The sequence below is a fragment of the Pogonomyrmex barbatus genome, unplaced genomic scaffold, assembly GCF_055798465.1.
Source record: "Pogonomyrmex barbatus isolate J1 unplaced genomic scaffold, ASM5579846v1 scaffold13, whole genome shotgun sequence".
Classification (NCBI taxonomy): Eukaryota; Metazoa; Arthropoda; class Insecta; order Hymenoptera; family Formicidae; genus Pogonomyrmex; species Pogonomyrmex barbatus.
This window is the reverse complement of record NW_028297109.1, coordinates 3,679,323-3,706,418: the sequence shown is the minus strand read 5'-3', so window position 1 is coordinate 3,706,418 and position 27,096 is coordinate 3,679,323. Positions and strand designations below refer to the sequence as shown.

The window sequence follows — 27,096 nt, the reverse complement described above, 5'->3', positions numbered from 1 at the left end:
CGGACCTCTCTAATCGTTTATCAGCCGCCACGCGCGAATGTTAAATCGAGGCTCGTTCGGTTTCAATCGGGATGCAGTCGGGATTACGTTGTAAATTGAAATGGAAAGTACGTAGGGAATTAGGGTTTCTCTTCGAATGAGAAAGTCAGGAATTTTTATCGATAAGTATACTGATTAATTAATACAATTATTTTTACACTTGTTAATTGTGTTGGGAATAAAAATACAATTCTAGACTATTTTTTCATTATAGAATATTTTCTACTCTACGACTCGTTTCGAAATCATTTTTTTTTTAAATATGATAGAATGGCATATTTTTATTAACCTAGCAATGTACAAAAAATACAAATTTAATCAAATTGAATATGTTGGTTTTAGATGACGTTAAAAAAGTCACATTTAAATGTGATTCTTTTTCATTGAGTGAACAAAAAAAATGATTATTTATGGACAAATGTGGATAATCAAATACGATAAATTCTATCTATTCGATCGATTCTAAAAATTCACATTTGAGGCTACCAACTTCACGAACCTCCCCCACCTCTCGTGAAGTACTATTAGTCTTATATCAATCTTGATAAAAATTCAACGAAACTTAATTAAACTTTGATAATGGACACAAGACAACTGCATCGATCGATCATTAATCATTATCTTCCGATTATTAATTTAACTAACGATAATTTTGTTCTTTTTTTAGGGCTTCCAGCGGCCGCGGACCCGATTCGCCCCTCAGCTCGGATCTGGCGCTTGACAAACCTCGCCCCACACCATCTCCTAGGTAAGCCTATTGACATTTCAATACAATTACGTAATTAGTATACAAAGTAAATGATGCGAGAACTATGAAAATGCGAGGATAAAACTGACAAAACATTAATATTTTACTAATTTTTAAAAAAATCTTAATCTTTATTATATATTATTTAGAACAAGTTTTTCTTTTTTTCTTTTTTTCTTTTTTTTTTTTATCACACTGTAGCGTTATAACCAATTTTTTTACATTTGTATTCGTGTTTATGAAAAATATATTTAATTCGATATGAATGAATATGTCTTCTTTCTTTTTCTCAAACTTCAAAGTTTCACTTTTAGATTAAGCAGTAAAAAAGACAAAGAGAAAAAGAAAAGAGAAACGAGTATTTGCATACATCCATTTGCATACATGTTGCACATAGAGATTTAAAGCTAGATGGATTTAAGGCTTGAGAATAATCGTCGAAAGTGGAGCGGTTCCTACTCTGTAATCCTATCGCGGTCGCGCGACGCCGGCAAGATTATTGACATTGATACGCAAATGCATCTGTCCGCGCAATATCGCTCACCCGTGTCTGCACTGCATTCGAGTCTCAGGCGTTGCCATGTTGCAAAGAGAATTGTCGAGCGAATCACCTTTGTCATAGCTTAAAGTCGGTCATTCTTTTCCGCTTGCACAGCGCTGGAAATGTATGCGTGTCGATCCGAAGGCATTGTCCGTTAGTCGCACAAATTAATTGCAAGAGGTTAATTGAATAACGGGATAGTATAGAGCATCTTTGTTTACACACGAAAGAGAGTGGAGAGACAAGTAGCAAACAATTTTTTATTGCAATAATAAAATAGTGTATTTCTGTAGCATAATGAAAGAACACATTAAAGAAAATAATATTGCAAATAACACATTGGCAAATGTACCGAAAACGTACGTAAATAGATTTATTAATTTTAAATAAAAAAAGGAAGAAATCGACGGAGTAATGTTTGATATTTTTCAAATATTTTTTATTTTACGTATAAAAAAAAGTTAGCTATTATAATAATTGTGTGGTCCCATTAGAAACCCGTTGATTCTCTTGCATAAGGCACCATCTGCTGTTGCGGAAGCGTTCCTCAGCGAGCTTTTACCCTCTGTTGCAGGCAAATCCACCCCCTGTACGGGGAGAAAGCTGGTCTTTTGGGCTACTGCGACACGGTCGGTAACACGGAGAATTTTCCACCAGCCCCCAACATTGTCGTCGAGGGTGGCAGGATCGAATTCGTGCGCCCTTCGCAAGATGGCACGACGACATCCCGAAGGAACACCATGTCGAGAGCTTCGCAGACGTTTAACGAACAACAGGAAAAGTCTGACCCTGCTAAGGTTTGAAGCATTGATTAAGATTGCATGTTTGTACTACTTTTATCGTTTTGACATTTTAAGAAAAAAATAATAATTACGATAATGTCTAATAGATAATTCACAGCGATAATGATTATATTGTCTATCAAAATAAGTTTCCCTGTCGTCTAGATTATCAGTTATTTTGGCATTTTTGTAGCACACTTGTAAATTATTCATCTTCACAAGACTTTCGTCTTTATTGAGTGATCGGAACTTTTAATTTTAAGCCCTACTCACGGGCTGGGGGGCCGTAACGAGATTTGTCGTCGGCGATTTCTGCGTCCTGACAAATCAAATCTGTCCGGCTTTGCCGTCGACTTTCTCTCTCTTGAAATTCCCTCCTCGCGTCCACGTTCGATGTCGTGTCGTTCAACGCTCCGGTTACCGGTCGCGGACTCGCGGCTAACCCTTTACACCCTTCATGTTGTATTCATTCGACGTAATTGATTTCCTCGACAGGCGGGGGTGACGTAGGATCTCCATAGTAAATTGGATCGCGCCTTCTCTCTCGTCATTGCCGTTGGAGCGTGAAAGAGAGGTGGATATTCGCCGCACGCGCCAATACGGCGATTACTGCGAAATTAACGACGTTTCACGTGCTGCGTAATGTCGACAATGACGACGAGGACGGCGACGGTAGACCTAACGAGTTAATGAAATTCATTTGACCCTCCTCTCACGCCCGCACGGTGACTTTATAAAGCAGCACGACAGATATTAAACTCTTTCGTCGTCGCATTCGCATTTGCATGCGTTTAATCGAGGTTCTCCCGATGGCCTACCTTTTCCCTCTTCTTCTCAACGACAATGATGTAGAAATCTTTAAATTGCGAGGGTTTCTTTACGTAGTTGAGTTTGAAATAATCGACAGAACTTGTGCCGGGTAAAATGTCGATTGTTTCGATAACGCAAAACAGCAGCGGATGCTCTTATTCCTTCTATTATTAAATGTTTTTGTCGTACGCGATATAATGACGAAAAGTAATTTTCCAGGGGAAAGTTTAAACAGATCTGAAAACGTGAAATAAATTTCATTTGCGGGTATACTAAACAACCTTCACGCAGAGTTAACTTATCGTTATTGCATATAGAGATTCATTCCGGTTCAATCGCCGTGAAATGCAATTTACGTCCAAAACGAATAAAATCCATCGCTGAAAAGTTATTGAATGTAACAATTTTAATCACGATTTAATTTGTTCGATTTTGATAACCACTCGATGAAGTTTTTGGCCGGAAATATTGCCGCGCAAATTATCAGACACGAGAATCTCATCCTGTTTGAGATTAATTTAAATTAAATGTTTAATAATTTTTCGATATACATTTTGCATTAACGTAAAAAAAATTTATCTTTTTATTCGCATCAATTTTATAAAATATTTTACTTACTTTGCGATAACCTTGGGTACGTTTTAGGAGAATCTCTTGATCTTAAATAACCTTTTCGAATCACATAGCAGCTATCTTTTTAGATAAGACGTTGATCTATAAAATTGATGTATTTCATTGAGAATATTTCTAATTTTTATAATATAATTACATTCCAAGTACAATGTTATTTAGTATATATGTCGCGAAATTAAATATTTATTTTGTATTTAATTTAATTCGGTTTTTCTTTAATTCGTTTTCTTTTAATTCGTTTTAATAGAGTTATGACTTCACAATAACATCTCATTTAAATTCAATTCTATTCAATTTGCGAGATAAAATGCTAAATACGTCTGTACGCGAAGTCGAATGCACTTACATCTTGTTACAAATATCTCTTTCGGGCTTAATATAAAATCCACGTTACTTCGCGGCCAGAACAATGCGAAGTATTCAACGTCCGATTAATGTGGCGAGATATAGCCCTCATATTATCTACGTGCTCATTCCACCCCGACATTAATTATTGCCTTAAATGTCGCGCGTCTGCAGAACTCGTTGCGTCAATTTTATCGTACGACTTATTAACGGAGCGACCGTAACATTTTCCGACAGGCGCACAAAAGCGCGCGCGTTATTCATTCGGACAGCCGTGGAAGGTTTCCGACAATGCCGACGGCCTTGAATGAGAGCTCGCCGAAAGAAGTTGTAGGAGCGATCAGTTATTATGTCCGTTCCGCGTTTCCGACGATGAGCACATCGGAGAGTTTTGGCTCCGCAACTTTTCCCGTCCCGGACCCTCGGCCACATCGATCTCGACCGCGCACTCTTTCGACTCTTCGGGAATCAATTTCGTTAAATTATCCGTAACTGGATTCTCTCTAAAACTCGTTTCTGTGTTTGCGGATGGAAAGAGTAACGCCGTTAATGCGACACAAGCTTCAGCTCGGAAACTTTACATTACGGCCGTAATTAGAATTTCAATTTTAATGCGCAGTCGCTTGCCTCGCGTTTATTAAAGACGCGATTAATTATGCTTTCACCGTTCGATTGAAAATCGACACATTGACTTTCTTGACGGCGGAGAAGGATTAATTGGATTAAAAGTAGCGTCCACCCTCGAAATCGGACAACTCGATTATGCAAATTTACGCGAGCAGCGTTCAACGCGGTTTCAAATTGGATTTGGGCTATAGATTCACCGTGCCTTGCCACTTTCTCCGCGATAATATTTTCGTCGCGGGCAAAAATGTTAACTTTCAATTTGCATCATAATAGCCTACGAAACAGGTTCGGATAATGAGCGGGATATCCGATAAAGGGATAGAAGTCGAAAAGTCGCGACTGTATCCGCGCCGCGTGGCCCAGCACGCGGGAGGTTCGTAGTCGAGTTAATATGCTAATTGTTGCATTCAAACAGCGGAACTAATTGAATTAAGCGATGCAAAAAGTTTCCGCCTTGAAATTAGCATGAATTAGAGGAGCCGCGCTAGCCTGCCTGTCTTATCGCGGTGGACAGCCATTCAGAGCGCGTTCTGCAAACTTGCTCTCGGTGTTGGCAGTGTTCGCTGTAAAAATAATTGTCTTCCTTCGCCTTTGCCACACGAAAGCGGCAGGAAGCGCTTCCGTTTCACTACACTTGAATTCCTTGAATCTCCCTCCTCCCACGCAAAGTTTGAAATTGGAACTTCATTGTTTGAGCATTAATTTGGTTGTCGGGATGGATTAGTAAGTTGCTTACTTCGACGTAAAAGTCCATTCTAGTCTTTCATGTTTAAGCTCGATCCATCTTTTCTCCGCATGCTTTTCTCCATCGTCAAGTACATTCTCGAGGATCTCTCGTGACTCGACGAGAAATTCGACGACGACAAATCTCGCCGATATAACATGCATGACAAGCGCCACGTCGGATAAGACGGATGAATGAAAATCGTATCTTTCTCTCTCTCCCTCCCCCTCCCCCCCGTTGTATATTACCTCGGCGCACACAATGTATGCGCGAGATCGGTGGAAAAAAGTCGCCTAGAGGAGATGCCTGTATATTCAGCGGGAGGATTGGCAGACCGGATCGACTCGACGCGACGTCCCGTGAAACGAGAGAAACACCATGGCGAGCGATACGCGCGTCGTTTCGAGACACGCGCGTTGTCCCCTTTCTCCCGAAAACGCGCGGTTTTCCGTCGTGACGGACAGTCGCCCATATTGTATCCGCCGCTGCGGACGTGCGCTTTGAACGACAGCGACAATAGTATAGGCGTCGCCGATACGCAAGAGAGCCGGCTCGTTTTCGAGCCGACGAGCGTGCCGAATAAAGGCCGGAATTTCGGCTGACGAGCACCGTGACTACTGAGCAGGGCCGCACCACCGATAGACGAAACGACTACGGGAAGCGCGGAAAAATCCCGAGTCCCTCGTCTCTTCGGCGCAAACGAAACCGAGGGTGAAAATAAAAGAGGAATTTTTTAATTAAAATTTTGTTTAAATATGCGCGATTATCAGGTTAGAAGGATTATTAAACAGTCTATAAAACTCGGGGATGAAATTTTCGTGCATTCTGACTAAGAGGGAGAAACGCGAAAATACATTCAAGTAGATAAAAAAAAAAATTAACGCTTTGTGTTTGTCAAGACACAGGATTATTTTATTCTGGTTATCACAGATTATTTTATTCTAGGATTAAAATTTTCTTCAGGCACGTCCCAATGAGTAAGATGTTTAAATAATACGAAGAATAACAGATTGCAATCCGATACTCATTATCGACTTTATTTCATTTAATATCTCTCGCGTCGATAAGAGATACTAACTCGTATTGATGAGCTTAAAGTGCGTAAGAGATTAATCTTCGTGGAAGTTTGAGCTGCGTCGCTGCCAATGCAGTACGCGCGTTCGCGCGAATGCACGCGTGGCGTCGCCGGCTTTATCGCATCGTAATGCCATTGTTTCGTCGTGCCGCTATCATCGTTGGAAAAATACGACGCCAGCAACCGTTTTATCGTGCATGACGTACCGAAGGGATGCTTTGGATCCTTTGACACATGGGTTTTATATATCACATTGCGTTAATATCGACTATTTGACAATTTTAAATCTACTAATGGCGCTTGTTTAAAAATTTTAACCAGTTTAAACTTATAATGAGGAGATGAAATTATTTTTTCGAAAAAATTGATATTGATAAAATTTCACCGATTAGATCAGATCAGAAATTAGAAATAGATCGTACGAAATAATTGTGATTCGTGTTACATCGCGGTAAACGTGATATCGATTTTGTTATTGAGATTTATAAATTATCATAATGTGTTTCTGGGTCGGTGCGCATCTGGTAGCAGTTTCACCTCATTTCCTTGGGCTATAAATATCACCACAATCATATGGCGCATCATTCATAATATTGAATGTACACGTGACGTCTTCAAAAGACGGAAACATGACTCGACTGTGTAATGCATCATTAATATCTCACTGTAGAAATCGCGGACTTATGCAATTACGCCGCGCGAGTGTAATTAGAAATCTCTAATCGCAAATCATGCGATTCGCCACGTACGTGCTGTGCGAATTTCTGCATAATTAATACTTTAAGTGGACGTTTAAAGACCCCCGCGGAGCGCGCGGCTGAACATGTGTACTTGACATATGGACCTGTAAAAATACTCTGCACAATTTCTTGTATTATAAAATAAGTAATATGATAAAACTGTAAAGATAAAACAAGATTTTTTTATCATAAATTGACCTGTTGATTACTCGATGATGATAATATATGTCATTTTTAATACATTTGATGATGTGATTAGTGAACATTTTTGAAATTTCTATCTACGCGATAAAATTACCTTATTAAATAAGATAAAATCTCGAATTCCTTTTACTAAGCACTAAGATATATCACTGTCATTGCGTTATGATGGATGGCACAGCTCGAGGTAATATATTACTTGTATGTATCTCTAATTAATTATGCAGAATATCCCATAAGCATGGCGCTTTCCTTCATTTACAGATATTTGACAAATTTAAAAGCGACTTCCATTCAATGACAACTTAACAAAAAATTATAATTTATAGCACTGGTTTCTTTCCTTTTCTAGCAATAATCGCCTCGACATGAGAATTCCACAATTTTCTCATCCTAATTGGCAAAATTTTTTAATTTGTGGTTCTTCCCGCAAATGTCAAAGATCATCATTGATATTTCGCATTCGATAGAAGGATTTAATCTTTCTGTGAAAAAGAAAAAGAGGACCACGTACATCTGATGAACCCGTATTACTTTTTTTGTCATGTTCCGAACAAAACGAATTAATTATTATAGAAATTATCAAACGAATAGATAGGATAGGCTTCGCGATAGGAAGCGAAACTTTATCGGCTCGCTTTCCAATTAGTGCGCGCGAGATTCTCCGATTAATTAAAGTACAATGGAAAGTGTACGCGCGGCGCTTTTTCGTGCCCGTTCGCGTACCAACTAAGGCCATTGTCCTTGTTAATTAGTGCGCGAGGCACGTGCATAATTGTTGAGAGTTTATTCGCGACTAATTATAAACCCCTAATTAGCTAGATACAGGGCATGCTCTTCATGACGGCGTAATCGAGCGTGACGATTTTCTGCCGTTATTGTCGGTATCGCGATAACATCAAAGGCGAGATCGGCACGTCGTCTTTCCCCTGAATTTAAATTCGCGGCTTAAAAATGCTATGTGCGATTTCTCGAGCCTGAAGCCCTCTCGAGAATTTTTGAATGAAAGTAACTCTTGGATAATTTTAGAATAAAATTTTTGAGAATTTTATTTTTATATAGGAATTTTCTCATTGCTAATAAGTCTAAAAATATATGATTTAAAAAAATAAAAATATTTAATTTATAAAAATAACTTTTGCTTAGACAAAGAATTAATATACATACATGATAAATATGCATTTAAAATATCACATTTAACATTTAAATGTTTTATCTATTATACTGAATTAAAATTTGAATTGGCACGGCTGCTGTTGTTAACGAAAATTGAAAATGGAATGACAAATTAAGAATGAAAAAAATGTCCGCGCATGCATATCCGCATACGCCTCGATTTATTTTATTCATTAAGCTAAACATTATCTGCGCCAGCTTAACAATTGTATGTCCCAGGTAATCTGTGCATAAAGTCGAGAGGTGTCGTCCAGCTGCTCAAGGACGTGCTGAAATATCTGCTTTAAGATGGACATTTACGCGATACTCGTGCATGCCGCGCGAACTCGCCGGTCGTCGTCGCTATGGCCAGTCGTAACGCATAGTTATGTCTACGTTTATAACCCTTTAACCACCTGCAAGATCCGCGACTCGTAAACGCCGAGGACATCAAAGTATTCCGCGTCGACGGATCCGAAAACTCGTCTTCGTTGGACGATAATTTGCTCGCTGATCGCGCCGTTACTTTCCACATTCGCGCGTAATGTTCGTTAAACGCAACTCGACTTCACTGGCGTCAATAGCCTCGGCTAATTAGCGATTCAGTTAGCGATTTCATATCGCAGCGCAGTATACTACCACGCTGGTGATTACCAGATGAAGAAAAGAGTTAACAATATTCGATAATATTTAAGCTACTTCAACTAAGTAACTAGCTCTCGGAGTATAAGCTGTAAATAACATTAGGCTTCAGGTGGACAACTTTGTCCACTTGGAAAAATTATGATCAAGATTAAGATTAGAATATCTCATCTTATCTGCTCGCATTATTTGTTTCCGATAGAGCAAAATTATTTCTTGATTTTAATTTGCAATTACTTGAGAAATAATAGATATTTCTTGTATTTTATAGTTTTTAATTCTGTCTATTATTATGTATGGTTATTATGTTTTTATCACTTTTCTTTGTCATTGAATAATTTTTATTTTTCCTGTTGTTTAAATAAAAGGCGTGAGAAATCGTGTGAATTTAAAATTAGAACAGCCGACCTTCTTAAGTCGATAGAATCGGTTTACGTCGGCGATCAAACACTTTATTACAGATCGCAACTTAATTATGACGTCACAATACGGTGCGAGTCGGAGAAGGCGTTAGATTTCAATCGTGATTAAAGATCACCGTATGAAGTAATGAGCGGAACGATACGAGATAATCAGACCGTTTACGAAAGCGTGGAAAATATATGATCCTGAGGAACGAATCTAATTATCCATTGTATAACGGCCAGGCTAAAAATAATGTTGCGCATGTAGCGCGCATTTTCACGAGATCTGCTTCCCGTATATCGCAGCGCTGTCACAGCGCAGGGCCTTTTATGGCATTATGATGATTGCAAATATTTCACGCCAACCGCGTTGAATGCGAATGCGATAATTTGCCGGGTAATCCACGGGCAAAGCGTCTTTTTAATCAAATCTGCCTCCACGATAGAAACGGACATTACGATTCAACACGATTATTTCTCTTTTCTCGCTAATGACATCGGTGAATGCGGCGTTATTATCAGATTCGGTAAACAACGCGTCACGTGCAGACGTCGCGATACCGAGGATTTTACAATTAAATCGCGGATGCAGACACGCACCGACGTAATCGGCGAACGGTCGGGCGATCGATTAAAAACAACAGCGCAGAGAATTACCTCCAATTATTTCGGTTCGGTCGAAATAACGGCGTTACGCGACCGCGCCGGATTTTACAGGCGGAATTGTGTTGCGGCAGCTGCACATCCGTCGTTACACCGGGGAATTCGCGACGCGTCTCCAATCTCGGTGTATCCAGAAATGTTAAAAGCAACCGATGTTCATTTTCACCAGTACAAATTAACTGTAATTTCGGTTTAATTTACATTTTATCTTATTTTTATTTCTAAAAATTAGAAAAAGATAAAGAGTAAGTTAAATTAATTATTAATGTTAATCTACATTCAATGGAAATGAACATTAGTGTTTCTATTTATTCCACGGAATAAACGGAACGGAATAGGTATTAATAATTATTAATTAGAATATTAGTAATTGTGTTATATATTTTAAAAAGTGTCACGACAAAGCTAAATAAAAATTGATGTGTTGCGTATTTCCTGCGTATACATTGAAGATATATAAGATATTTCAGAATTTTTTTCCAACTTTTTCGATCGCATTATAAAGGGACCTAATGACTGAAAGCCCGGATGCGATTATTGACGAAACTTGTGGTCTCGGGGGTGCGTGAATGTCTGACCGACGAAATGCCATTTATCATACTTAGTGCAACGGCTCGTGATCTGGGCTAATATCCCATGAAAAGCAGCCGCTCGAATGAAAGTTCGGAAATTAATCGGGATGAAAGGACGAGCTTTCTACGCAGAGTAAGAAGTTGGCTTAAGGGATCAGATAATACCGAAACGGCGTAATTATTTTGTTATTATCGCTCAGGATTATAAATAATATCTCTGTCGCGTGAAAGACGAATAACATCATGTATTCCGCAGTAAGATTTATTTTATAATATATATTAGAAAATTTTTAATTACCTGTTATTCTCTCTTACAAATTTTATTATTATTTAACATCTTATATGTGCGATGATAATGTTATCGCACGATCGATCTTGTTTATTAATTTGTGTTTTATTAATATGATAATAAAATTTTTACTTCTCGTAAGAATGATTGTTGGTTTCAAAATTAATGTGCAATTAATTTCGGAACCAACAACTAACTCTTAAAGAAACAAAAATTCTGTTATTATTTAAGATCAATTATTAAAATTAAAATTAATTGAAATTAAAATTTTGTTATTTTATGTACGTATCTTCGTCTTTAATTTTACGTAGAGTATCTTACGTATATCTCACGCATCAGGAAATATTCATATTCCCTTGGGATATTAATAGCAATCCGCTTTATACACATGCAGTCATTTCCGATCCATTTCGCAGCAAGTGGCAGCTGTACGTGAGCATGGCGGCTGTTAATTGGCTCATCTCGTTTCCTAGAAACCGGTATCGCGTAGATAGCCGATCGCGAAGGTAGAGCCGGGTGCCATCTCGAGATCGATACAACCCTGGAGAGACCCAAGACGTATGCAGCCGATTGTGAGAGAGCACTGCCTCAGGTCGCACAGGTGGTCGGCTAATAATAGCTCATACATATATGTACGTGTGTACAAGTACGCGAGCCTAGTATCTAGCTAAGCTGGCGTGTCTACGGAACGTGCGAGCAACATTTCGCTCCGTTCAGCGAATGTTAATGCACGCAGTTAACGCGAGTTCGCACGCAGCCCAGAAATGTTCAGTATCCCATTAATTGCGATATTAGTCAAAATTAGCCCGAGAAGTTATCGCGCTTATTAGGTCATCTAGCGGAATGACGATACTACTCGCGAGGAGAATAGAGATCATATTTTTATATGAGAGCTTGCTTCTTTCCCGCACGCTTCTTTCCTAACGAATAGAACATTTTAACGATCTGTGAGAGGCTCTTTCTCACAAAGCTGAACAACATTACCGTTTTTTTTAACCGACTATTTTTCTACTCTTTAATTTTTATTTACTGTCTTGTCTCTTTCGCACGCCGAAATGAGAAGGAAGGGTCTCGAGTTTATTAATAAATCCTATCGCGCCGGCGAATGAAATGAAAAGCCTCCGAAGATCCGCGTTTTCCCCGGCAAATTTCTGGCCGCCCTTTTTGCAATTACGAAACGGAATGCGTTTCGAGCACTTTGGCGCCCACTCGGATATAACGGCCAGTATATAGTTTGGCAGCAACAGACGTAATTACTCGACCCTTTGAGGTTTCAGACCCCTTGCCGATATTACCAGGATCGTAAACCCGAATTGAAGCCCCGCTCGTGCCCTCGCCCTCGGTCCCTGTGTTACTCGCATAACCGATGCAAACGAGGCTGTTTCCGACTGTTTGCCAAAAATTCCCATCGCGAAACTGCGAAGCCGCTATTAACGCAACACGCATGGTATCGCGTGTCGCTGAAAATTTCCGAGCGTGAGATTCATGGAAAGCGACGGCCGCTCGTGACACGATCTATCAGCGGTATTACACGATAATTGCAGGATTACTTGCGGTCGTATTGTTAGTCGTCGACCCCAAACCGCAAACTGCATAATTACGGAAACGAATGCTTAGCGTAATCTCGTCGGTGAAAATAAAGCGATATGTGCTCCGGAGGATAATTTTCAGGAAGTTTCTCAATGTATAATAAATAAGATGTCCCGAATGTATTGCTCATTAGTATTTTATTTGTCAAGAGAAACTCTCTTTTTCTCTCTAAAGTTTATAAAAGAAAGACATGTTGCAACATCTCGCGATATTTTATTGAAAGTTCATTTTCCGCACTGATTAATTTACATAGTAGTCATTTATATTCTTATATATTCTTTATATTCTTATATAGTATAATAAGTATGTAATTTACGTAGTCATTTATATTCTTATATAATAAGTATATAATTTACGTAGTCACTTATATTCTTAATTTATGTAGTCATTTATATTCTTTTTATACTTATGACGTTTACTTTTTACTTCTTTATATATCGCTTTTAATATTCTCGTTATATAATTAATTGTGCAGTTACAGAATTTTACAAAGCAAAAGAATTGTCCCAGCGTGATATAAAGTTCATCTAGTTCAGTTAATTACGTCTTTTCCGGCGTCCATTTAGTTAATCGCGAGCGTTTTCTCGGAATGTAAGAAACGGCGAGAACTTTGTCAAATCGGAAGTGTCGAGCTCTTCAAATGGAGAGACGAGGGATGCAAGAAAGTGAAGTAAGTCCTTCCTTTTCACGGGCAATCGATAGGAAGACTCGTTTTCAAGCGCATATACAGAGTGTTCAAAAGCAAATGCCATTTTTATTTCTTTAATTCTATAAAAATTTCGCTTTTTTACAAATCTTTAATCAACATTTTTCGTTATTAAACATCATACTAGTCAAATCATCATACATTCATGAAGCTAAAACATCCTTGAAATATTTGTGGTAGCAATGAGTTTTCGATGCTTATTTGTACTCATCAAACGATTTCTTCACGTTTAATACCTCCAGAAATTATGCAGATTTTGTTGGGAAACAATCGAGTTTAGATTAATCGAAAAATCCGCGGAAAGCAATCTCATTAGTTTTGCGACACCCCGCGTGGATTGCAGGAAATCGAGAACCTGTTGCGGACCGCATTTAGCACCTCTTTTCACCGGAGTTCTCGAATTACCGCATGCCGATCGTAATCGATCGCGCGATCTCCGGCTCGATCATTCGCTCGGTTTGCGAAATAAACAAGCAGGTTATAATGCAATCATTATCTCTGATTAGTTACAGCTGTAGAAGCGTATCGATTATTTGGTCACAAGGTGTCGAGGTTTCGCAGCGCAGCTGATTTTGTTGAACGCTAAGTATACGTTGAACGCTCAGTACAAAATTATTTATTTGATCGTAAATATTAAATGACGAGTTAAATACAAATTAATGTCACGACCGCGTGAAGTTTAAATAACGTTTTATAAACGTTATATAATGCGATATAGACGGGCTTTCATTATTCATTTACTTCTCCAAATATTATAACATATAACATGATAATGCAATAATGTCACAGAATCCGATGTCATATGGTAATACTGACTAAACAAAAGCGCGATATATCTAATTTTGCGTGGTGTAATTGAAACATGTAAAATGACACAACGGCACAACGGAACAGACGGAAACGACAGGACGAAATATGTCCTGCAGGTCCCGCTGAATCGTCCACATCTGCCTGACGATATTTCCTCGTTAGGCGTCTCCCCGGTGACGTGTAAAAAGCAGCAGATATCCGCTGGTTACTACCGGGCATCCAGCAATCCTTCAGGACGTTAAGCAGGACGAGGGTGCACCATAATTATTGTTAATTAACATTTATGGAGACACGTACAGGCTTTTTAGTATTTCTCGATGGTGGATGAACCGTTATCGCAATTCATCGTGAGGTCGCGATTTCTATCTATTAATTATAAAAAGCATTTTGTCAGCGACAAAAATTCTGCAGGAATGTTTTCTTTTGTTATCTTTTATTGCACGTGAGCCTTAAAAATACACGGAAAGGACAGAATTTTGCTGACAAATTTAAAAAATTGGTCAGATGGAGATCTGAAAATAATTTTTTTGGACTATTAAAAATTATTATGTAGGACAGTAATTCTGCAAAAATTTGTTATCTTCTAGCGATCAATTTGAATATTGTACATAATAATTTTGAAGATTTAACAAAATGACTTTTAGATTTGTATCTGGCCAGATTTTTAGATTTGCCAGTAAAAATGTTCTTTCCGTGCATTATTTAACAACATGCGTCGAGGTAGCAGTATTAATGGCATATTTACCTTGCTTAATTGAAAGTATATAATAATCAGGTTACAGTGAAATTACTAGCCAAAAGATAAACGCCGCGATACATTCGATAGACCACGAAGCAGCGTCAGTAGCTGCAAAAACCGCGTTATACCGATTAACAAGTATAACCGTCGACAAGTATACGCCTCGGGGAAGCGATCTTAATTACCGGCCTCTTGCTTTATCATGATCGTCCGTTATCTCTCGACTACTACCACGACACAAGTTCCACTTCCGTAATACGGTCCATCATGGTTTCTATTTTAAACAAACCCCGCGTCGCCGCGGTAACTCGCTCTTGTCGAAAACAACGCGCCTTTGATCTCTCTCTCTCTCTCTCTCTCTCTCTCTCTCTTTCTCTCTCTCCTTTTTGCTTTGCGTAAAACTAAACGGAGATAATCTCGATCGAGGTGTGTACTCGACGGGGAACAATAGTCCCGAGTCTGTTCGCGCGGTGACGACCCACACCCTTCTTCAGCGCGAGATCAAAGATCGCGCTGGCATCAACTCTCGTACCACCGATGTTTTTTGCCGAAGGGAGAAGCGGGGAAGGGAGTGGAAAACCTTTCCTACCAAACCACCGCGCCCCTTTTGACCGGGCCACCAAATTTCCATAAATCCACCACCCTTCTCTTCCGTGTTCTCCCTTCATTCTTTAACACCCTGCTACCAATCCTCGTTGTTCTCGCGACGAAGAAGGCTCGAATTGGCGAGGAAAGGTTTAAGTTAATACGCGGCCGGGATGACGCGATTCACATTAGACGTGGATCTCCCTTCTCGAGAGGGAGACATCGATTCTTTTTCCTGTCGCGTCGAAGCTGATGTTCCTCTCGCAGTCGTTCAAACGCTGTCGGGCCGATTTAATGCCTGTTTCAGCTGATTGAATTGAAAGGAAGTTACCTTCTTTGAATGAATCTTATTAGATTATTTTTATGTGCTTTAGATGATTGAATTCATCCAATTTGTTGTATTGTTAAGCCACATGAATTCATACTAAGAGAGCTTTGTAAATTCTATTAGAGCAGAAAATAATTTCTAAAAGGAAAAAAAAAACTTTTGCTAGAAAAATTGATAAAAATATTTATACTTTTGATTTTATAAAATGTTGAAATAATTAATAACATTAAATAATAATTTATTATAAGTAATTATTTTTTAATTATATATAACATTTTTTAATTATTCTAATATTAATTATTCTAGTAGTTAATTCGATTTTATGAACGCATTACACTTAACAAATTTGGCACCGCAAAATTTTATCCGAAGATTCTTCAAATTTTTTCTTTCACATTTTTACGTTGCAATCATCAGCGATGGGGTCAATCACCACGGAATTGCGTTGATCCCTTTGTACCTGTCACCTGCTCGTCACCATGACGAGCAATCAAATGTTCGACATTACGATCGCCTTTGATCTTCGATCGACGCTTTTAAAAATTTTATTTCGCTACAGTAGCGCTACTGATAACTTGTAAAAGGTCGAAGCTTCAGACGAGCAGACAGGAAGCATCGATCCCGCCGAGTGCATCGTACACCAGGAATCGCGCGATGCTTCGACTTTCTCGTCCCCGTCTCATCATTCTCTTCTCTTCTTGCTCTTCCACCCATTCGCGTTCTCTTCGACATCTCGCGCTGCAAACCGAGGGATTTACGGCCTGACACCCTCTGCCAGAATTCATTAGCCCGTCCCCCTCGTGATGCCCTTCTAAAAAGACGCCAAAGAGATTTTAATTGGCTACTTGGGCGACTAGCGGCGTCGCGACACTGAAAACACAATGACACCGCGGAAAATCGCTCAATCTGCCGACAACAATAATTTTGCGCGTGCATCGTTACAAATATTGTTTTCTTTAGCTCTGCGGAACAATATCCCTTAATTCGTATTACTTAATTTACGTTTGCGAAAAATTTAATTTAAATATAGTTTAGTTTTTATAGAAACACAAAAACACAATTTATGAAAAAAAAAAAATCACGTTACTTTCTTTCTCTCTACTGCAGAAAGAAACGTTAGTTAAAATTCTATTTTCCACTAAAACGGTTTCGAGCTCATCGCCTTTAATTTAGCCGAACGAATAGCTGATAATTAAATTTCCTCGTATTATTTCCTGCAAAAATGGCGATCTCCCAGCGCGAAATATGCTATTCCATCAATGCTCGTGTTACCGTTGAACGAACGTCAGAATATCGGTCTGTAAAGGGCGGATGGGAGGCGAGCGGTGGTGACGTTACCGGGGGGGGGGGGGGGGGTACAGAAAATGCAGTCGCAGCGTCAATGCATCGGCTGATATTTCGAAACGCGTCGCCTCCACCATCGTCGTCGAGGCGTTTTGTGCGTCGGCGAGAGGCGAGAGAGGAACGTTATCGGACGTCGTCGTCGTCGTTGTGGTCGTGTTCGCTCTCCTCCTCCTTCTTCTCCTCTCCGCCCTTATTCTTGTCACCCTCGTCACTCTCTCTGGACTTTCAACCGTAACCATCCCCGCTGTCTTCCGTCGGGGCCCAGTCACGCGCGACTACTGAGATAAGGCTCGCCATCATCGTCGACGACAAGGTCGAACAATGCCGCACGCCCGTGTCACGAGGAACGGTGGAGAAGGCAGGAGAAGGAGGGCGAGGAAGGATAGAAGATTTCATCCCCGGATAAGACTGCCACGTGATGCGTCGCGCTAATAGTGCATTTCGGTCTTCTCATCTCCTCGCATGATTAGAGCACAATTTCCGCTCAGTGGATTCTGCTGAATTCAGACGTTTCCCTCCGACTGGAAAAAGCACTTAGTGCAACAGCGGCCCATCAGACTTTTCTGAGAACTTGAACAAAATTAAAGTCGAGACCATCTTGTTGTAAAAAGTCCATCAAGTTTAGCTGCCATTTCTTGAAACTCTTCAGTTGTAGAGGTTGTTAATCTTCTGAATTTTAAGTTCTAAATATTGTAGGATCCTTAAATATTTTAAGGATTTTAAGTTAAAAGTTTGAGGCGGATAATGCAATAAAATTCCATGAATTCGGAATCAGGAAAAACGTTTGACGTAAGAAGTTTAAAATTGACTAACCCTATCAGGGTGATGATCTTGAGATATATATATATATGTAATAGGAGGTTGTAAAACATCATCCGTAGTGTTCGAACATTCGATAATCCGGTTATTTTAGAAATTTAAAAATTTATTGGATCTCCTAGATCCTCTGGAATAGTCGGCTTCCCGAAACCTGAATTGTGGAGCGAGAAGATAGGTACCTTCTTGCTCCATACATGGGTTACTCGAGCGCAGACGAAAAATTATGAAATATCCAAGGGTTCGCGTTCACGAACCCAGATTACGATCGACAAAAAGAGGCACCCAGAGAGGGGAGCACTCTTCGGAGGGAAATCCTCACTCTCGACGTTGTAATCCCTTCGATTCCATTAAGGGCACCGTACACTCTCACCAGTTTCAACGGTGCTCTTCTCTAACATTGTATCGAGATATTGCGCGATTTGTCAGGCCGATGATATCTTTTTTCCGAAGGCTTTCAGTGTCGTTTGTCCTTTCAGTCACCAAGATTTTTCATGGAGTTTTTACTTTTATCCGTCAGAGTCCCAATAATTCAATGCTCGTTTTTGAAAGTTTACATTATTCACACTTGAGAAAAACGTCAGTAAAATAAATGTAGGATTTTCCATTCGCGCATCATCAAATTTTTTTTTCTCGTTCTGTACAACATTTATTAATTTGCATAATTCCTTGTCATATTTCTTATTTAATTATATCAATTTGATAAACTTTGATTTTAATTATTATTAATATATTAACATTCTGCTTTTTTTATGTTTCAGGTATGTAATATTAAACATTATACAGTTTCACAAACGATGAAATGCGTAAGTAAAATAATTCAAATAAAATAAATTACTTACTGAAATTAATACTGAAACAAATAACAATTTTGTTTTATTATAAAGATTGTCGAATTTAAAAAAAATATTTTTATATTTTTAAATAACAATCATCGTATTAACAATTTATCGTTTTGAATGACTGACTATATGTTTTATTGATATATGATATACATGTATACAATGTATTTGCATTAATTATCCAAAAAGTCAGTTGATACAATATTTCAATGATGTTTGCATTAATGCAGCAGAATACCAACAATAATTTACATTTCTAATCGAAGCAGCAATCAGGAAAGTCTGCATCGCAATTCGCTACTGTTGCGAATTTCGATAAGCGAAATGCTGCAACGTGCAGTCTAGACTGAACTATCGATTTCCGTTACTACCGATCGCGTTCAAACAGACAGTATGAAGCACTCGAAGTACTTATATCTGTCCGCACCAATACAAAAAAATGAATATTACAGACTACTCGAAAGATAGGTCGTATAAATCACGATCTAAGAGATAATTTATTATTAATATTCAATTTAAAATCATACTATTTTAAATAAAATAGTATGAGTCTGAAAATAGAGAAAGATCTATACAATTATAGAAGATACGATTGTATGATATTAAGGATATATTACATAATACATTTTGCGCTTATGAAATCAAATGAGATAATATGTAATAACAGCCGATTTGAAACGCAATAATTATCATTGGCTTAAGCTCGAAATATCACGAATATCAGTAATGTGTTCGTACAAAGGGGGATGCGATTTGTTCGACTATATCGATAGGATATTGCAACGGCGTCGTTACTGCAATCGATATGGCATTAACAATCGTTCCGTCTAAATGGGCCTTTATTCAGACACGTGTACGACGTGATGGGCTACCCGCCGTCGCATCGGCGCGATAAATTCGCGTCGTCGATCGTCGACAGTTTGCACACTCGGCATCGCCGATAACGCCGCGTTGTGATTGACACACCGGGGGTAGAGCAGGTGGAGCGCGGACTGGCGGATGAGTTATCGATTTCGCTCTCGATTGTACAACCCCCACATCGGTCGGTCGGTCCGACTCGGTTTTGTGTTGCTGCCATCCCTGCTAAACCCCTCCCCTCATCGTCCGCTGCCGACATCTAGTTCCTCCACACCATCGAAACCGCGTTCGCTATAACGCCACCACCACGGCGAGTATTTTCCTAATGAATTTCCTGGCGACGATTGGCAGTCCGCCGCGGCAGATGGCATGCATCGATATACCGCAGAAAAAAAAAAAAAAAAAAAAAGAATACCCGCGCGAAATTAGCTCTGGCCGTCCCCTTGGGGGTGTCGAACAATCTGCAGCAGCGTTTTAATTCGCGGCCGCAATTCTTTATCATAATTGCGTGCACAGGTGGCACACATTAATTAAAAAGAATAATAATTGACGATACTACGTCTAGTTGAAAAAAATCGCTGACTTTGTTTTCGATATCCGTGACATGCGTAATTAATAATTTTTGTTTTGTTATTAAAGATACTTAACGAGTTCATTTCACGGCAAAAATTGACGAATATAAGCTGTTACTATAAAAAATTCTATTAATAATTTATATAAAACTTTAATTTGTTATTAACATAACGTGCACGACTTTAAAACTTTAATTTTTAGAGACTGTGAAAATAGTTATTTGAACTCTAACGGGTTTAATTTGATCTCGACTCGCGGAGGCGGATTTGCATCGCCGACCAGCGGACGAGTTAGACCATTACGGAAGATTAATTGCGTCTAGGAAATTAATCACGAATTATTCTTCGATTAGCCAACGCTCGTCCTGTTAATCTCGGCACGAAAATGCGCCGCTGGCGTGTCGTGCGATAATCAGTTCAATTGAAACAGTCGAAAGATTAATGGCCGCCCTGATGGGCGCGCGAACTTCCGACAGGATAACTTCGATAAACTTTTCAGTCGATTTTTATGAGCGATTGAAATCGACATAATTTTTATATAATTCTTCGCTCTAGATGCAGAAAAAATTTTTTCGCGAAAATTTTTTGGATATATCTCGTAAAGTAATTGTAAAGGAGGCGCCTAAACATATTGGCCTACGTCTTTGACACACGCGTGAATCCATCGGAATTACGACGCCTGCTTCAGATTTTTATTTACTCTATCTTTCTCATACATCTATTCATTTAATTCATCGTAAGCGAATTAAACGAATCGCCGAACAAATTTGCGAATCCATATCGACAATTCGATGCCACTGTGCGCCATTTGTCACCATTTCGTTGCTTGTTTTTATTATCCTCCCTAAAAGCTCCCCGCCGAATCTCAGACGGGCGGAATGAAGGATCATCGTCGCAGCGAGCTACGAAACTGACAACAAGACGGAACGGTGCCTGAAACATAGCACTCACCCTCGCAAACGAGCGGATTCCGTGATCACGCGCGGTGGCTCAACGATCTCGTATACATTGAAACGATCATTTCGTCCGAGTAACGAAAGTAACTTCCGTTACTCCCTCACGAGAAGGCGAGGGAAAAGCGAACCACGATATTCTTACCCGGCGATGAATCGTATCCGAACGTTTCTGCTTCGACAACTTCAGTATCGTTTGCCATAAAATCCTCTCGTTGACTATCAAACTCGAAAATACACTTTCCAAATCGAAGGCGCGATGAAAAAAGTTTTAAATTAAAATTAAGAAAACAGAAAGTAATATATATTTTTTTAACGTTTATTTTGTTACGTTTTGATCAGATATTTTTTTTAATACACAAATGCAATCCTCTCTAACTTAAAATTATTAATTAAATTTAGAAACACATCATTTTCGTAAAATGATATATGATATAATGGGTATTCGCATTCTCAATTTTTAATTACGATCGCACCTCGTTTTTTTCCCGGTACTCGTAAATTAATACACCTGGCCAATGCCTGTGTGACCGATTGTTTCGATATTATACAGCGAGGCTCATATTGCAAGGATGGCAATATCTTTATCGAGGAAGGCCGGCTCGTGAACTCACGGAAAGGTCGTTAGGGCAACATTAAAGCGACATTTCGAAAGCTGCGAAGATTGCCCGCAGTTTCCAATATTGCGCCCTTTCTCCATCTTCATTTCTCCTGCTCGCGATATGCACGCAATATCGATCCTCCCGGGCGATCATTAAAGGACTTTACGACGCCGTAAAGTCCCAGATACTCGTCGACTGACCTTTTCTGAATGGATAACACTTATTCGCCTGGCTGCCCTCCTCGATAAGACAGATACGTAATACACCATAATACTGAAGTACCTGTCGCCTGAGGCTCGCGAAATATAAATGCGAAACTTCAGCCAAGACTAAAACTTTTTACTTCCGCAATCATATGTCTGTACGGGGATGCCAATTTTTTTTATTGCTGTGTATTTTAAAGCACGAAAGCATTTTCTTTATATCTTTGTATTTTTTTACGTTTGCTTTATATATTTATTAGCTTATTCTTTATTTAATATTTAATATTTTGTTATTACGATCATATCGATGAATTGAAATAGGTAACAAAAGTGTACCTTTAAAAAATTTGTATACTTTCTGGCATCTTTTAAAAACGTTATGTTATGTTTTTATATTTTTTTAAATATTTATATTTTTATGTAAATATTATAAGAATTTGCAAAATATTTATTTTACGTACGTATTTTACGTACGTATAAAAAGTTTGATTCTATTTTTTACAGACAAAAGTTGATCTCGTGATTATTCCGCGATAAGAAATCATTGCTTTTCACGTTGTATTATTAATTAACAAGTACGTATGTCTGCAAGCAACAACTTGTATTTATAATTTATTCAGTTTTACATACAAACTGATAATATTCCCTCCGTGGTTATCGAACCATGTTTGTTTTAACCCTCAGCTTTGCCCTCTCGAAGGATTTGGTTTCCCTTTGTAGTCCCTTAGGGAGCTAGAGAATTAATTATTTCATTGTTTGCTCGTGGATTTGATACATTATTAGTAGTCTATTTGCATAACTTAGACATGATTTAATATTTCCCTTTTACCATTATCAAATCTCAAGTCTTTGATCAAAGACATACTTACGATCATGATAAGAAGAAGCGTTATAACTTTCAAAAGAAGATATACTTAAAGTAAGTAAAAGATAATTAGAAATTTATTTAATTAATTAAATCAAATTCTAAATACATTTCAATTATATTGTTTTATGTTGACATATAATTGTAACACATAATTAGTTATTTAACAATAAGAGAGAACTTTTGTAGCTTATCAAGAATTTAAAAGCATTCAAGAAATGAACTTTCCATTCTATGCTCGATCGCAAATTTTACTCCTCTAATTCGACGTTTCGGAAGTCCAAACATTATCCTTTCTCCGACGCAATCAGTTTCACGTGTTAAACTTTGCCCTGCGATCTTCACAGTCGACATCAGCCTCGTTTCGTACGGTCGTTTGACGAACCCGCGACCCATCATTTAATTACGCAATCGCTGATTGCGTCGGTCATTCTTTCTTTCTCTTTCAAGTGAGAAAGTTCGGCAGTAGCTTCCTCGCTTTGTCTCTTTTATTTTCGTCGCTTCCGCGTTAATGAGACCTGGCAGCGGAACAGCGGGAAAACCGCGTCATGTCATAGCGTTAGATAACGAGACCGGCCGCGACGCACAAAGGGCATTATATCTATCGATGTAGATTCCAACGGATCGGAATCCTGCGAATCCTATTCGGGGATGGTTTTCCCTTCGCCGGACGGCCCCGTGTCTACACTATTCTCATCCCTCGATCGCCCCGCATCCACTTTCTCGCTCTCTCGCTCTCTGTCTCTCTCCGTCCCTCTTGCGCCGCTCTCGTGTGTACCTTGCAGTATTTCACTCGGCCAATTTAAACTGGTTATTCCGTCGGCGACACACCGGCACCTGGTGCCCGGATGTCGGTACGCCAAAAACCAGCTGCGCTCGTCGGCCGTCGCGATGCGACGTGCCGGTGATGCACGTGGATTACGGTGGTTTTTTTTCGCGGGGATCCTTAATGACACCCGGTGGCGGCCGGATGATGTATCGCCCGTATGTGCGTGTACCTACGTCGCAAAATTCCGCGAGCGAGCGAGCGAGCGAGCGAGCGGCACGAACCGATTGCGATCGCGACATTGTCACGAACATCTATCGGAAGATCTATCTCTTTCGCCTAACGGATTTCACCGTCGTTTTTCTTATTTGTTAGCTTTTCTTTATGGCCGTTGAATTTCGCGTCACGACATGGCTGCGAGGGTCATTAGAGGGAATTTTCGCGAAAGGTTTTTTCTCCGTTCTGCTCTCCCCTCGGATTGCTCGTCAAGTTGCGAGAAACGACATCGTCGCGCCTCGTTTGCGCTCGAGTCGCACTCCTCGAGTCTCCGCCGATCTCTCGGTAAAGCCCTCGCGAGAATTTATCGAGGCGGAAAAGTGACTCGGCTGGCACGACACGCGATTAACGCGATCGCGAATGCTCGCAGAAGAGGCGGAAATGAGCGCCGACCTCTCGAGCCTCGCTCGTAACGCGAAAGTAAGCGACCTCTTCTCACGCGACGACGAACACCGAGATACCGAGTGCTTTATGACGCCACGTACAATTGCGAAATCGACACTGGCCACCCACGACTGCCGCGATTCGCGAACATTTATATGATCATGGGGAAGAAAATGAGCGTTGTGCAATTTTCAAGAAGTTTCGGTCGAAGACGTATAACTCAAATAAATCTGTGTCTCAAGAATTTTTCTTGAATAGCGAAAAAAATAAGAAACTGCAAGGATGTAATATTTAAAATATTTAAAATATTTAAAAATTAAATTATTAAAAATATTTAGAAAATATAGTTTTATCATAAATATATAAGCGATTCAAAGTTCGACATAAAAAATATTAAATTTTTTTTATTTTTCACGATATTAATGATTTCTATAGAGACGATGAAATTTTTAATTTATTAAAATTTATTATTTACTGATTATTTGATAGATCTCTCTGTGAGGGGAGAAAGAGAAAAAGAGTTCGAAGGATTTAATAAATCCATTCTTGGTTCTCAAATATTGGAAACGTGTGATTGTAAGGATTTGTATGATGAATATATAGCGAGAATGTATTATATGATGTGTAATTGCATCGTCTCAAAGTTGCTTGCGCATAGAAAATACATTCGTCAAATTTGAGCCTGCCACGGGCAACGAGCAGTTTTCCACGATGCGGAAAAGGGCGGAAGAGATACTTTCCGACCGCATCGAGACCGGCTACATTACAGGGGTTTAGGAGCGTAATGGCCGCCCGGCCCTTCGTCCTGTTCGTGGCAGGATGCGTAAATAATGACCGGGGTACCACACAGGATCACATCCTTGCCTTCTCTTGCGTCATGATTTATCGAGTCGTAAAAAATCGCGTGGCTGCCTCTTGATATTCCGCCAAACCCCGGCAGCGAGATCGAACGAGAGTTTGTTATTAGCAACATCAAAGTATATCCAAGTATATTTTCGAGACGAATCGAAATTTAATACAAAAATCTTAGAATATATAGATCTTTATATATACAAACAGATTTTAAAATTATAATAAAAAAAGAAGTTTATTTGTCAAATTATTATTTTCTGAAAAATTATTTAACTGTGCTCTATATTTATAGACTTTAATTCTATTTAAATTTCAACTTTTTAAACAATATAAAAACTTGTTTCCTTCTATTCCATATTTTATTATATTACATTTTACAATATAGTTTGGCACAATAATTTCTATAAATTGTGGAGGAAAAAAGCCAATTATAAAAGACTTTCATTTCTAAGCTTTATTCTTGTATCTAATTCAAGAATTCTCGCTGTGTCAACTAAGAAGAAGAGTAAACGCGAGCGGTGCTCAAATTTCGCTTGAAAGGACCGTCGCGTTGTTCTGCGGTAGGTGCTTCTCGCGATTAAGCTCGTACGCGATCAGGATCCCAAGAGGTCCTCGTTACGCGGTTATAATACGCCATTTTACGGGAAGCTCGTAGGAATGGCAGTGAGGATGAGAGGATTTCGTTAAGTCCTTTGCGCACGAGATGGGTCGGTTATCCTTTTCACTCTGGGGACCGAGCTTTATTCTTTCACTCGGGCTCAGCGCAAAAGCGATTCCGCCACGTGCTCCTCTCGAAAGAGCTTCTCCCTGCCATCTGCGGAGAAGGAGAAAGTTAATCTGTTTGCGATTATGTCAGAGAATCGCGGAAGCACGTTGGAAGGAAAATGAGAAAATATAATAGATACGGTAAATATGAAATGGGGTTGATATCGAAACGCGTACATATTTTGTTTCTAAGATGTACATTTGTTTTCAATAACATGAAATTAATTAAAGTTATATATTTTTTGCAAGTGTAGTATTTAATTTAATTAAATATATATGAAAATAGCATATGAGAATTTGTAATTTAATAATGTATAAGATTTTGAAGACAATCATTAACAAGGTAAAGAAAGCGGTACGAAGAAAGTCCACTGGTAGATATTCAGCGTTCTGTCTCGCGTCGTGTTTTTTGTCGTCGCGATTTCTTACTCGCATGATTTTTATAGGACCTTGATTTCAACCGAAAACACCGTCAATTAAGCAGCAGGCGGTCCTGTCATAAGCTTCGTTTCGTACGACTTTCGGCATTCTCCGGTCTCGATCATAATTTTCGATTACACGCCCTATCGAGACGACCCGACATAAAAGCCTCCTAGCTCTCTGTTGCAGACGCAGAGATTAATTTATATTTACGATTATATGCGAAATGTATTAATAAATAAATCAACCATCGTTGCGCTGTCATAAGTCTTCACGCGATTGTATTTTATTAATAATTCAGAATTAGTCGGTGTGACGGTCGGTTTTTCACTCAAATTTTGCTGCAGAAATCACTGGCAAAGTACTTCCTCCGGGGATTACCTGCGTACATATTAATGACGTAATAATTCGCCAACGCAACGAGGGGGAGGAGGGGGGGATCGGAATCGCGGCGACGGCGCCTGATTCGGGAGCAGGGCAATTAATCGCTGTGGCGCGGCTGTATCGCGATGTGCTCGACCGAGCAATTAATTAGCTGTTTAATTTAGATCCTATCGGCGAAGGAGGTTGGTTTCGCACGACCAACAGAGTTTCGATCGTCCACTTTAGCCTTGCCGATGCCGAGGGAATCATCCTTGCCTGAGACGAAGAGCATCGAAGAGGAAAGAAGAGGCAAATATATAGGGAAAGAGAGAATAAGAGACGAGGAGAAAACGATCTCCTTTCTTCGTTCGTCCCCCTCCCCTTCCCCCGCTCTCTTTTTCTTTCTCCAAACTAGTATCCTTCCTTCTTTTCATTTCTTTTCTTTCTGTCGGCAGAATGTTAATTAC

General features: G+C 39.3%; 1 protein-coding gene across 4 annotated transcripts in view; it reads left to right on the top strand.

The window, feature by feature from the left end:
- Positions 1-27,096, top strand: part of LOC105422023 (uncharacterized) — a 191,317-nt gene that overhangs the window by 77,489 nt on the left and 86,732 nt on the right. For all 4 annotated transcript variants that reach the window (XM_011631234.2, XM_011631233.2, XM_011631236.2 and 1 more), the window contains exons 3-4: positions 707-787; positions 1,903-2,125. In XM_011631234.2, coding sequence (XP_011629536.2) covers positions 707-787; positions 1,903-2,125 — 304 coding nt within the window. The remainder of the gene's footprint in view (positions 1-706; positions 788-1,902; positions 2,126-27,096) is intronic.